At 60.1% G+C, this 13,007-nt stretch overlaps 2 protein-coding genes across 3 annotated transcripts in view; one reads left to right on the top strand and one right to left on the bottom strand.

Moving 5' to 3' along the window:
* Positions 1-3,801, top strand: part of CORO7 (coronin 7) — a 74,860-nt gene extending 71,059 nt beyond the window's left edge. For both annotated transcript variants that reach the window (XM_004373212.2, XM_023728442.1), the window contains 4 exons: positions 1,504-1,588; positions 2,656-2,792; positions 3,081-3,146; positions 3,656-3,801. In XM_004373212.2, the coding sequence (XP_004373269.1) occupies positions 1,504-1,588; positions 2,656-2,792; positions 3,081-3,146; positions 3,656-3,742 (375 nt within the window). In that variant the 3' untranslated portion in view covers positions 3,743-3,801. The remainder of the gene's footprint in view (positions 1-1,503; positions 1,589-2,655; positions 2,793-3,080; positions 3,147-3,655) is intronic.
* Positions 3,802-5,973: 2,172 nt separating this feature from the next.
* GLIS2 (GLIS family zinc finger 2) lies at positions 5,974-10,173 on the bottom strand. The gene is made up of 6 exons (XM_004373211.1): positions 9,942-10,173; positions 8,708-8,880; positions 8,431-8,607; positions 8,217-8,350; positions 8,007-8,125; positions 5,974-6,850 (listed from the first exon to the last, which is right to left on the bottom strand). Exons 1-6 carry the CDS (start codon positions 10,111-10,113, stop codon positions 6,051-6,053), a joined length of 1,575 nt encoding a protein of 524 aa, XP_004373268.1. The 5' UTR covers positions 10,114-10,173; the 3' UTR covers positions 5,974-6,050.
* Positions 10,174-13,007: the final 2,834 nt, after the last annotated feature.

The following is a 13,007-nucleotide window of genomic DNA, read 5'->3' as shown; positions in this document are numbered from 1 at the left end:
CCTCCAGTCTCAGTCAGACCATTAAGTCTGGTCTTTTTGCTAGAATTTGAGTTCTGCACTCCACTTTTCTCCTGCTCCGTCAGGGACTCTCTGTTGTGTTCCCTGTCAGGGCGATCATTGGTGGTAGCCAGGCATCATCTAGTTCTTCTGGTCATAGGCTGATGGAGTCTCTGGTTTATGGGGCCCTTTTTGTCCCTTGGGCTAATATTTTCCTGTGTCTTTGGTGTTCTTCATTCTCCTTTGCTCCAGGTGGGTTGCAACCAATTGATGAATCTTAGATGGCCGCTTGCAAGCTTTTAAGACCCCACACGCCCCTCACTCTGGTCACTTCTTAATGAGACTGCCCTCCATGTTTCCTTGGTTTTAGAGGTATGAAACCACCCCGCTGTGCTGTGGTTGAAGATCTTGCTGCCCGGCAGATCCGTAGCTTGTGAACTCAGGGCAGGGATCATGTTCTGTGTATCGTCGTACTCCAAGTGCTGGGCAGAGTGCATGGGAGATGCTCAACAAGTATTTGAATGAATGAACCAGCGGACAAACAAATGAACTGGCCTTACTCTATCCACCGAGAGGCAGCTCAGAAGAAGGGCTGGTGATCTACTTCCGAAAGATCACAGCCATTGAAAACCCTGTGGAGCGCCGTTCTGTCCTGACACACACGGAGTTGCCGTGAGTTAAAATCAACTTGATGGCAACTGGTTTGTCTTCTTCAGTGACTGATCATTCGGTCCTTTGTGCATTTGTGTAAATAACCTCGTAGGGGGCTGTTAGCACCTTGAAGGCAGGCAATATTTTTGCTCTTAGCAGACCCTTAATAACTGTTGTATTGAATGGAATGGACTTAAGGCAGTAGGACTCGAAGGTCCCTGGGTGACACAAACAGTTTGTGCTCGGCTGGTAACCCAAAGGTTGGCGGCTCGGACCTACCCAGCAGCTCTGTGGAAGAGACAGGCCTGGCGGTCTGCTCCTATAAACATTACAGCCAAGAAAACCCTATGGAGCCGTTCCAGTCGGTAGTGGGGTCTCCGTAAGTCATAAAAGCAACAACAGCAAAACCAGAGAACTTGCTTGCATAGTGTTGAAAGAACTAGAACGCATCTTAGTTTCCCATCTGTAAAATGAAGGTTGGACCAGACGATCTCAGACAGAGAGGAAGAGTGAGTGTCGGCCTGGGCTTGCAGAGTAGTTGAGTGGCAGATCTGGGATGGGCCAACAGCCTCTGTCCCCTGCAGGCCGCTTTGCCTTGGCTCCTCTCTGCTCTCTCCTGAAGGTGGTGGGGGTTCTATCAAAACTCCCCCCTCGGCCTGCCTGTCAGATGAGCATCCTGAAGCTCCCAAAGCAGAATTACCAGGGTGCTGTAGAGGGAAGTGGCTGTGTCTGCTGCTCGAGATAATTCCCTCGGGTCTACAGAAACCTGGCCACTCAGCAGCTGCCTCCAAGGTTCCTCCCTGCAAGAGGGGCTGAGAATGCAGCCTGCTAACCAGAGGCCTGCTTTGCCCACAGGCCAAGTACCTGGCCCAGATCATTGTGATGGGTGTGCAGGTGGTGGGTAGGGCCTTTGCCCGGGCCCTACGGCAGGAGTTTGCAGGTAAGCCCGGGCCCCGACTTTCCCTGCGTTTTTGTAGCAATGGGCTCCTGAGGCTGGGCAGGCTTGGAATGTAGAAGGGTCCCTCCGTGGCTGGGGCTCTGGGGCACTTTCCCACTGTGGGAGGAGATGCTGGCTTTGGGAAATTCCTACCTAAGGAAAAGGCTTTTTTTTCTCATCCTACTCAGTCAAAATGAGTACCCAGGGCAGGGATAGGAGTTCCTGGGTGGCACAAACAGTTAAGCACTCAACTACTAGCTGAAAGGTTTGGCAGTTCAAACCCACCCACAGGTGCCTCGGAAGACAGGCCTAGCAATTTGCTTCTGAAAGATTACAGCCTTGAAAACCCTACGGAGCTTTCTACTCTGCACACACGGGGTTGCCGTGAGTCAGAATCAACTCAACAGTAACTAGCAACAACAAGAGCAGGTGTGGGCAAACTGGCCCGCCTGAATGGCTGTTTGGTAAATAAAGTTTTATTGGAACATGGCCATGCCCATCTGTTTACGTATTGGCTGGCTGCTTTCGTATCAGAGTTAATTGTGACCAGGACAGTTTGCCCTTCAGAGTCTGAAATATTTATTCTCTGACCCTTTAAGAAAAAGTTTACCACTCCTGATTCTTGGGTCATTGAGGGGAAGTGGTCCCCTAGGCAGCCTACTGTGGTGGCAGCATGGGTAAGCGGGGGGGCAGCCATCCTGGCAGAGTTACTGCCGCCTCCCTCTGCCCACAGCTTCCCTCTGTCTGGTCCCCAGAGCAGCCTAAAGCTGCCCAATTTGCTGTGCCCCCGGCTGAGGAGAGGAAGAGCCAACAGGGACAGGGTCACCTGTGGTCAACGTTGGGGACTAGATACAGATTTGATGGCCAGACCCTGCCCTTATCCTCCTGAGGGTGTGTCTGACCGCACTTCACCCCGTCTCTCCTGGAGAAGAGACACCTGGCCACGTCTCTCCCCGTGTGTCTCCTCCCATGCCACCTGGGAGGGGTACGCCCCACACGAGGAAGGCCCAGGGGGAGCTCTGGGCCCCAGGGCCACCAAGGGCTGAACACTCACCCCTGTATCTACGCAGCCAGCCGGGCAGCAGCTGACGCCCGTGGACGCGCCGGCCACCGTTCTGCTGCTGCCTCCAACCTCTCCGGCCTCAGCCTCCAGGAGGCCCAGCAGATTCTCAACGTCTCCAAGCTGAGCCCTGAAGAGATCCAGAAGGTGAGGCGACCGGCTCCCAGACACACCAGATGTGGGGGGTGGGGAAGGATGAAGGGAGGCTCTGGAGGCAGCCACTGTCACTTGTTCATTTTTCGGCCCAATGCAGTTGCAGGGACAGGAGCAGCTGGTGGCCCCCGTCCACTTCTCTGCCCCTCGCTGCGGTGGCAGCAGCCCCTGTACTGCATGGCATGCCAGATGGAGTGGAGGGGTCAAGCTCTCTAAACTTTCCTTCTCCAACATCTAGTAGCTTCCACTGCTATCTCTGTAATTCGTCTTTTCTTCTCATAGAACTATGAACATCTGTTCAAGGTGAACGACAAATCTGTGGGTGGCTCCTTCTATCTGCAGTCCAAGGTGAGTGGCCTGTGATTCCAGGGGGAGGGTGAGCTACCGCACTTCTCGCCGGGGTCCCTCGTTTCCAGCAGGGGGAGCTGGCAGCTCAGCGCTTGGCTGGTGGGAAGGTCTGCCAGGCCCTTCCATCCCTTATGCCCCAAACCCACCCCTGCTCCCTTGACGGCCTCTGTCTGCATGGCCCACTGATCCGGCAGTGTCTACCTCGGCCCTGCAGCCAGGACTCTGAAGGAGTGGGACCGTTAGTTGGCCGTGTGCTGGAGCCACCGCTCGGCTCGTCTTCCTGTGGAGGCAGTGCTGGCCCCCAGGCCACCCCAACCCGGGACGCCAAGAGAGGGCATTTGTATTGCGCTCAGGCTCTCGGCCTCAGACAGGAGACCTGCCCACTGCTCTCGGGGGGACTCACCGCTGAAGTTGAACCTGGGAAGGGAAGAGACCATCCTGTGTGGGCAGAGGGGAGAGGCCCCCGCAGGCGCACGACCCGATTCACTGCGTTTGACTTCCCTCACCAGGTGGTCCGTGCAAAGGAGCGCCTCGAGGAGGAACTCAAAATCCAGGCCCAGGAGGACAGAGAGAAAGAGCAGGTGCCCAGGACGTGACCGCCATGCTTCCCACCCCACCCTTCTAATTTATAGTTCTGTAATAAAGGTCGTTTCTGTGGTCTTGTGTGTGCCCACCGGATTCCAGAGGCAAGTCTGCCCCTCCTGCTAGCTGCGGGAGCGTCTCGGGAGTGCAGCTGGGGCAGCATGGCCCTGGGCAGCCTGTGATGGGGGGAACCAAGCCACTCCCCAAAGTTGAGCCCCATGTGGCCTGACTAACAACCCCAAACAGGCTGCTGGGTGCTACAGGGTGTGGGGAGTGGCACATCCACGGCACAGACACACCTCTGCAACTCACTTTATTGTTTCTTTATAAACCTCCTCTCACACGGAGGAATATATTGTTATAGTCATTAGCTTATCTTTTTTTCTTTTTTTTTAAACTCTATGCTAACAGCAACTGAGCCGAGAGGAGGAAAAACATAAGCTACAATAGAAAGGCACTTAGAACCTGTTAAAATACTGATAATCCTGGAATGTGCAACGACAGACTGACAACAAGAACACCGGCGTACAGCCTGGTCTACCACCAATCACATGCTGCCTAAGCTGCCCTCCAGTGCCCGTCCCTCCTGGCCTGGGGCCCCGGGCACACTGGGGGGTCTGGGGAGGGGCCCCAAGAAGGGAGACCAGCTCCCTCCTACGAGGCTCGCAACCCCTTGGAGGGGCGGAGCCAACCCTGGCGGGGGCTGGGGTCCTAGGCCCACAGCAGGGGCGGGCTGATCAGGGTGACCCCTCTGGGACAGAAGGGCAGTCCAGGAAGGGACGGGGCCACCAGATCCGCTCCGAGGAGCAGCAGGGGGTTCAGGCACTGCAGGGCTGCTGAGGACCCCATGCCTCAGGTGGGGAGGTGGAGGGGCTCTGTCACCCTGTTGCCTAGGGGCAGATGGCTACAAGCCAGAGCTAGCTGCCAACTGCCAGGCCACTCCTCTGCCTTGGCAGGGCAGGCCGTGTCCCCCAGGGATGGTGGGGGCCTGGTGCTGAGTCCAGCAGGGGCTGTGGTGCACAGGACTCTCCCACACCCTCAGCTAATCGGGCTTGGGCCCTCTCGAGTCAGCATAGACCTGGGCAGCTGGGCAAGGGCTGGGACCAAGGGGGTTGCTTCTAGGACGGGGAAGCACGGGAAACTGCCCCATGTGCAGGTTCCTTCCTCCAGCCCCCTTTCCGAGCGGAGGGCTGGGCCCCTGTGGCCACCCCTCCAAGCTCAGGGCCTCAGTCCCCACCCCCAGATGGCTCCGGTCCTCCCTGTGTGTCGGTTGTGACGTGGCATCCACGATGGGACCTGTGTCCCAGCCTGGGGTCTCCCCAGCCAGCCTCCTACCCACAGGGTGACCCTGGTGACCGGTACAGGACGGACACATTGCAGGCCTTCGCAGGTCAGGCCCCAGGGGTCTCTAGGAGCCAAGAAGCCGGGCCCAGCCGGGCTGAGGATGAGGGAGACGCCCCACCTAATCCCTGAGCAGGGGCTGGCCCGAGGCTGGGACCTCTGCCCTGGCCCACTGCCACCCAGCCAGCATCTCTGCCCTCCCCCACCTAAGACTCTCCAGGCCCACTTCCCATGCTCACAGGGCTCCCTGAGAGGCAGAGTGGGAGGTGGTTAGGTGAGGGGGGGCAGGTGTCCCTGCCATGGGGAGCCTTGTCATCCATCCCTCAGCAGTGCCCACTGTGTCCGGAAGGGGGAGTGGCATGGAGCAGGGGTCAGAGCAGGCCTCCTTGGAGGGAGCAGGAGGCACCTTGTCATGGGGGTGAGCAGGAACACGGCAGCTTCTCTGTGGCTTTGCCAGGGCCTGCGTCTGTTTTGCTCCCCTCCGGAGCATGGGTCAGAGGGAAAGGGGTTCATGGATCCTGGGGAGCAGGGTTGTCTGAAGCTAGGCAGGAGTGGGCAGGGCCTGCTTCTCCGGGCTCCTGGTCACAGCCCTCTTGGGGTGGGGGTGGGTACCTCCCCAGTCCCTGCCCTCCCTGTGGCTGACAGGTGGACCGAGCAGGGAGCGTGGGCACTGGGGTGGGGAACGCAGTGAGACCGAGGGTGAGGTGGAGAACCAGGGGGTTGGGGGTGCTGCAGAAGCTGTGGGGGGCAGGAGGGCCAGAGGTGCGCACCGCCTCAGCACCCAAGAGCCCAGCTCTCTGGATGGCAGGTCCATTGCCTCCTTCGAGAGCTGGCAGTCACCTAGCACCATCCTGCAGCCCAGCGAGTCTGGGGCTGGTCTGCCCAGGAGCACAGCCAGCCAGGTCCCGCAGGCAGGAGGACATTATTGCTATTTCGCAGAAGAGTTTCCGTTCGTCAAGGTGGGGCCAGGAGCTGGGCGGCTCAGTTCACCACGGCAGGCTTGAGCAGCACGGAGCCCGGTGGGATGACCACCCAGCCGGGAGCCAGCGCCTCTGGGCTGCTGGCTGCCGAGCTGATTCCGGTGGACAGGTCCAGCACGGTGCCTGGCAGCAGAGGTGGTCCGTCAGGGCCGGGCTGGGAGCGGCCACCCTCAGTCCTCTCAAGTGGTGTCTTTCGGCCCTCCAAGCCCAGGGCCCTGGCTGGCCCTGACCCACGCCCCTTCTCCCCCTCAGCCTTGCCGCCAGCGGAGCCAGCGAGAAGGGAGACCACGGGCAGACCCAGTCCACCTGCCCCGAAGGGAGAGGGCAGCAGTGGGTTCTTGGCCAGGTTGAGCGGCAGGACAGGGCCTGGCAGCCCGGGACCCATGCCCGCCGCACCCCCACCACCCCCACCATTGCCACAGGCCAGTGCGCTGAGGTCGAGGGGGCCGGGGGCCAGGGGCAGGGGCAGGCCGGGCAGGCCAGAGCCTCCGAAGAGGGCGGCAGGGTTGGGGATGATGATCTGGGCCCCGCTGACATAGGGGCTACCGTCGGGGCCGGGCAGCGGGGGCTTGGGGGGTGGGCGCAGCGGCAGGAGCTCTTGCTGCTCGTGGGACACGAAGTGGCCGTGGGCCTTGATGTGCTTGCGCAGCGAGCTGGGGTCCGTGTAGCGCTTGTGGCAGCCGGGCATCTTGCAGTAGTAGGGCTTGTCCACGTAGTGGGTGCGCGTGTGCTTGAAGCGGTCGCTCGAGTTAGAGTAACGCTTGTTGCAGCCCTCGTAGGGGCAGACGTAGGGCTTCTCACCTGTGGGGCAGCCATGGGTGTAAGGGGTCTCCCCCTCCCATGGCTCCCCAGCCCCGCATCCCCCAGACCATGAGCTTCCTGAAAGCATGGCTATCCGATTTGAGGGTGCACTCCCAGCACCTGGCATAAGTCCCAACCCCAGGTGGGGGCAGCCAGGAATGGCCATTGGGAAGACAGCCCGGTCCACCCTAGCTCTGCCATGACCTCAGATAATGGGAAACTGCGTTGACCCGTGGAACGGTGAACGTGGAGATAATACAATTTACACCGCCAGGACACTGGCTGTCCTTGTACTTGGCCCTGACTTGACAAATTGGCTCAAGACTCACTGAGTGTCTGCTGTTGCACCGACCAGGACAAGAGCATCTAGCCACATGTGGCCATTGAGCCCTCCAGATGTGGCCAATGTGAATGGAGCTGTGCTGTGCGTGTGAAGTACACACCGCGTTTCAGAGACTTTGTTTCCATAACCAGTTGTCATCAAGTCAATTCTGACTCTTGGCAACCCCATGTGTGTCAGTAGAACTGGGCTTTAAAGGGTTTTCTTTCAGAAACAGATCACCAGGCCTTTCTTCCAAGGCGCCTCTGGTGAGCTCAAACTTCCAATCTTTCTACCAGCAGCCAAACGCATTAACTATTTGCAGCACCCAGGACTTCTCATCTTTCATACTGAGACGATAGTGTTTTAGATACTTTGGGTTCAATGAAGCATTTTATTACAATTAATTCCACCTATTTCTTTTTACTTCTTTTCACGTGGCAATTAGAAAATTGTAAATCATAGATGTGGCTGGCGGCTGGCGTTCTGTTTCTCTGGGCCGTCGGTGGCCCTACTGTGTACTGGGGGCACAGCAAGGGTCAAAGCAGACACAGTCTGTGCCGTCAGGAAGCACACAGTCTAGGAGGGAAGACGTAAGTCACATGATCGTGCAAATTAACAAGACTGAGTGCCACGAAGACGAGGCTGGGCTCTGAGCGCGGAGTCAGGGTCCGACCCACAGGAAGGGCTTCCCCTAGCAGACAGCATTCAGGCACACAGATGCGTCTGTAATCCCTCCGAATGCCCTTGCCCCTTGGATGCCTGCCTCCCCAAGGCCCAGAGCCAAGTCCTCTGCCAGCGCCCCGACTCGGCCCACACCCCGGCAGCGCCCCTCACCTGTGTGTGACCGGTTGTGGATCTTCAGGTTCTCCAGGCGGGAGAAGCTCTTGTTGCAGGTGGGGCAGCGATGAGGCTTCTCGTTGGTGTGCGTGCGGATGTGGATCAGCATCTTGTACCTGCTCCAGGTGAGGTGCGGGAGGAGGGTGTCAGCTCACTGGACGCGGAGCCCTGTCCCCCTCCCCGGGGCCCTGCGCCGTCCTCCCTCACCTGGCATTGAAGCCCCGGCCGTGGCGGGCACACCCCTCCCAGTGGCAGCAGTACCCAGCATCCTTTTCAGGCTTCACGTGGTAGTCGTTGACGTGGTCCACCAGGTCTTGCAGGAGCTCAAAAAGCTGGTTACACTGCGGGGCAGGGAGGGTCTGAGCCCCGCGTGGTGCCGCCCACCGGGCTGGCACACACCCCTCGTCGTGGCCCCACTCACCTTGGCCCAGCGACACACAAGCTGCTTGGGCAGGGGCAGCTCGGGCGAGAGGCACTTGTCCTTGGGGGGAGTGAGGAAGGAGGAAGCAGGCAGGTGCAGGGCACTCCCAGAGCCCAGGGGCAGGAAGAACTGGAAGGAGCTGGGCATGCTGTCCAGGTAGCGAAGCGGCTGGAAATCCTGGGGCAAGAGGACGCGGGGCAGGCTGCTCAGTGCCCCGCTGCTTGGCAGGCCCTCCACCCTGTCACCCTTGCTCTCCAGACTCTCACCCCCTCCTTACCGGGGCGCTGGGCACTGGAGGCAGGTCCCCGTTGCCCTGGCGCTCAGGAGACAGTGAGCTGCTGCCATTGGGGGAGTCCAGCCCAGACGGCGGGGACAAGCTGAGGTCCACCAGAGGGGCCGCCGAAAAGCGTCCCTCCACCTTCTCAGGGAATTTGGGGTTCAGCAGGAAGCCTAAAGGAGAGGCACAGTGCTGGGGTTGCTGGAGCTAGGAGTCCACCATAAGCCTGGATACAGACACTTGCCACATCACCCCAGACCACCTGGGCTTCCAGGTGTCTAAGGACGACCTGTACTGCTGATAAATGTGACAAGACACCACCCAGCTCATTCAACCTGCACCCCTAGGCAAGCTTGGCCCGTGGGTGGCATGGAAGGTGGGAAGAGCCGTTATGCAGACGAGGATGGTGGGGCACACAGCTCGAGGAACAGCTCAGGCCCTCGACCCCAGTCCTGCTCCCCTTCATTCCTTCCCAGCCTGCTTCCTGCCTCAGTGTTCCCTTCTGCAGAATGGGAGGCTTGGGCCGGCTGCTTCCGAAGGCCTTCCAGCTCCGACGTGGTAAATCTGGTTTTCAGGGTCCACACAGAGACAGAGCAGAAGGGTAACCACCATGCCAGGCCTGAGCCCCAAGCACCCTTAGGATGCGCTCTCTGGACTCAGCCCCCTCCTACCTACCCGGGATGCCCAGCCACAGCCTCCAAGCCCAGGCATTGTGGTCATGGGACCTTTTGTTACTGCTTCTTCTGGATCCCCCTCCCACTGAAAACCCATTGCCATCCTGTCAGTTCTGACTCATAGTGACCCATTGGAGTAGAACTGCACCAGAGGGTTTCTATAATCTTTACGGATGCAGACTGCCTCATCTTTCTCCCACGGAGAGGCTGCTGCTGGGTTCAAACTACTGATCTTTCAGTTAGCAGCCGAGCACTTAACCACTGTGCTACCAGGGCACCTTACACACCTCACTAACCCCTCCAAATTCTGCCAGGGGCCTCTGTTTGAATCCCGCCTCTACTGAGTGAAGCTGCAGAGCACTTGAACTTGGCAAGTCAGCTCCCGGGATACCATCACCTCCAATCAGAAACTGTTGGGAGGATCAATGGGAAAACGTGCGGAGGCCGGGAGTGGAGAGGGGCTGTGGTTCCATCTTGGTGGATACACCTTGGAGGTTGTCCCCATCGCCACGGCTCAAACAGGGCTCAGTGTCGCCCCAGCCCCGCCCCGGGTGCAGTACCTGAGGGTGGGGAGCCTGGGGAGCCTGGGGTGGGGCTGCCGTCCACCAGGCCGAGCTCCCTGTGCAGAGTGCGGTGCCGGACCACACCCATTGTCCTCTCCCGCTTCTCTCTCGCCGCCCGGAGCTTGGTGATACTCAGCTTCAGGTCGAGCGGCTCGTCCAAGGAGTGCATGGTGATGGGGGGCTGGGGTCAGGGGCGGCCAGGCGAGTGGGGCTCCCAGATTGGTCTTCAGGCAGGAACCTGGAGGGAAGACAGGAGCTGCACTGTGACACTGTGACCCCAGGCTCCTCCTTGGGCTGTACCATTTAAAGCCCACGGGAGCCAGGCAGGGAGAGTGTGTGGGGCAACGTAAGCCTATCCCCCAGGCGGGGAGACCCTTTAGAGGCCCTGGCCTGCAGGTGGTATGGACAGAGCCAGTCACCCCCTGAACGGTTCCATGTTCACTTCCCGCAAGTCTTTTTTGAGCTGAAGGTCTCCATTTTGCCATGAAAATGAGTTATAGAGAAACTGCCTCAGTCACAAAGCTAAGAAGTGGCAAGTTCAAGGCCAGCTCTTCTCCCTGGCACTGGCCAGGCAAGCCCAGCAGTCAGAGGGAAACCATGCTCCATTTGAGCCAGATGACCCAGAGTCAGAGGGGGAGCAATGTGCCCTCCAAAGTGGCCGGGCCACGCTATTATTCCACTACTGACTGCTGAGCACCTGCTGTGCGTCAGGCAGGGTGGACACTTGTCTGTCCCTGGCAGTCAGGTGTGACCTTCCCTGAGGAACTGAGGCTGAGAGGTTGTCCCAGGCAAGCCGTGCAAAGCCAGGGCTTTACACCAGCTGGCACCAGGGGATCCGATGGGGCCCAGGCAGGTGGGCCCACCTCCCAAGTGAGGCCTGGAGAGCCAGAGGGCCCCGGGCCGCCACCAGGGGGCAGCTGGGGGCTGTGGCCCGACCAGGCTGCCAGGGGCCAAGGTGAACCAGCTCTGATGGGTAGTAAAACGATTCCCACATTTTGCCCATGTGTCTGCTTGGTGTTGCCAGGTGTGCACAAGCCACCCAGGGCTCTCCCAGGGAGGACAGCGGAGGGCAGCCCCACGTCCCCACATCTCTTCTCCCAGCCAAGCCCCTACAGGAGCTTTACGGGCTCTGCACCTGACCTGGTCCCCAGCCCTGCTCCATCCTTCCCCCAGACGGGCTCCACTCTGGCCAAGACCCTCCCAGAGCTGAATGCTGCCCACCACGTGGCACGCAGGAAGATGGTCCCCTCCCTCACTTGGGACCCTCTGCTCCGGCAACACACCCCAAGATCCCACCAGCAAATGGCCAACATCAGGGTCCGAGCACAGGAGGCTGCCCAGCTTCCAGGGCTGCACTGCCCACAGCATGGGTGGCTGCACTTGGCCGTGGACCCAGACCCATGACTCTGCTCGTCCCCATAAGCTTCTTCAGGTCAGAGCTGGTGAGTTCCCCAGCCCCTCGTATCTGTTTAGATTTGCCCCGCCCCCCACCTCACTCCAGACCTCCCAGTGATGCAAGGGGGGCTGCCACCGTCCCTCTCCTGGAGCCCCTGGCCCAGGCCAGTAAATAAGGGATGGACCTGGCCCCCCTTCCTCTGGCTGGGCAGGGAGCTGCTCTCTGCCTAATACCCCCTTCCCCCCAGTCATGTCTGTCTGTGTGTCTGCCTGTCCCTCCACCTGTTTATTTTTAGACATTGGCCCCGTCCCACCTCCCTGAAGCTCCTCTGTGCTGGAAGCCTGGGCAAGGGGAGGAAGGAAGTAAATATTTATGCTGATTAAGAATTCAGGAGCCAGGAAGGGATGGTGGCTTGGTCCCTCTGCTGGCCCAGGGCCACAGGCCTCCCTGCAGCCTCTACCCCCCACCCAGCCCCAGCCTTCCGGACAAGGGGACCACGATGTCTGGAAGGTTTGGGAGCTGGGAATGTGGACTACCCAGATGACGCTTGTCAGGCTGCCGGTGACCATCGCTTGGCACTGACCCGCTGGCCTCCCTCCGGGAGGAGTCCAGGGGCCCTGGGTGACCTTGTTCTTCAGACCTGCCAGGGACACTGCCTCAACCCGGGGCTGGGGAGGGCCCCAGGAGGAGCCTGTCTCCCAGGGTGGGGCCCAGGCACAGCGCCCAAAGCGGGCAAGGGGGACTCCAGCCCCCAGCTCTCAATCCCCAGGGACCCCACCCCCACTTCCTGCCACGGGGTTCTGCCCAGGGAGGCAGGGGTTCATTCCAGTGGAAGTCAGAGCCCAGCCCGAGGCCCCGCCCTCTCCCTCCTGGGAAAGGAGGAAGGAGCTGACCCAAAAGCCCAGAGCTCCCAGCACCCCCACCCCAGGCTGACCCCACCCTAGGGTGGGGGGAGACCTCCTGTGACCCCATTCCTGCTTTAACCTTGGCCAACCTCAAAGTGTCCCCTTCCACTCCCGCCCCACCCCCAGCCGGCAGCCGCCAGTTCTGGGCTCCGGGCTCCGCTCTTTGTTCCCGGGCTGGGTGGAGGGGGGCAGGCGAGAGCCAGGTCCACTCGCTCCTGAAAGCCTTGGCCAGCCTTTTGGAGCCCAGAGAGGAGACGGGGCCCAGCCTGCAACCCTGGGCGGGGTGCCGTCGGGACTTCCTGAGATCAGCCACGAGATCACCTCCTGTAACGCCCACAACCAGTGGGGTAGACAGCCGGCATCCAGATTTAGGAGGCGATCGATGCTCAGGTGAAGCGGGCATCCCAGCCCGGGTGAAGGTCAACTACAGGCTCCCGGCCGCAAACAAATTTCTTAACCAATGGTGCCCACGCCCCCGAGGGCTGGCCTCTGAGACTTGCTGCGTGCCTCAGTTTCCGCGGTGGTTAAATGGTAGCTAGACTAGTGCCCTACTGGGCGGGGTGGCTGTGAGATCAGAAACGAAGGGCCCCATCTGTCCGCAGTGCCCGGCACGGAGATGGCCTGGAGGCGCTGAACGCAATGCGCCACCCGCGGGGTGCCCACGCCAAGGTGACCACCCTCTCGGCGCGGCTTCTCTAGCTGCAAAAGGAACTAATTAGAGCGGAGGGCGCGGGAGGAAGCGGCGGCGGCGGCGAGGGAGGA

Source organism: Trichechus manatus, unplaced genomic scaffold (assembly GCF_000243295.1).
Source record: "Trichechus manatus latirostris isolate Lorelei unplaced genomic scaffold, TriManLat1.0 scaffold00024, whole genome shotgun sequence".
NCBI lineage: Eukaryota > Metazoa > Chordata > Mammalia > Sirenia > Trichechidae > Trichechus > Trichechus manatus.
This window is presented reverse-complemented; position numbering and strand designations above follow the sequence as displayed.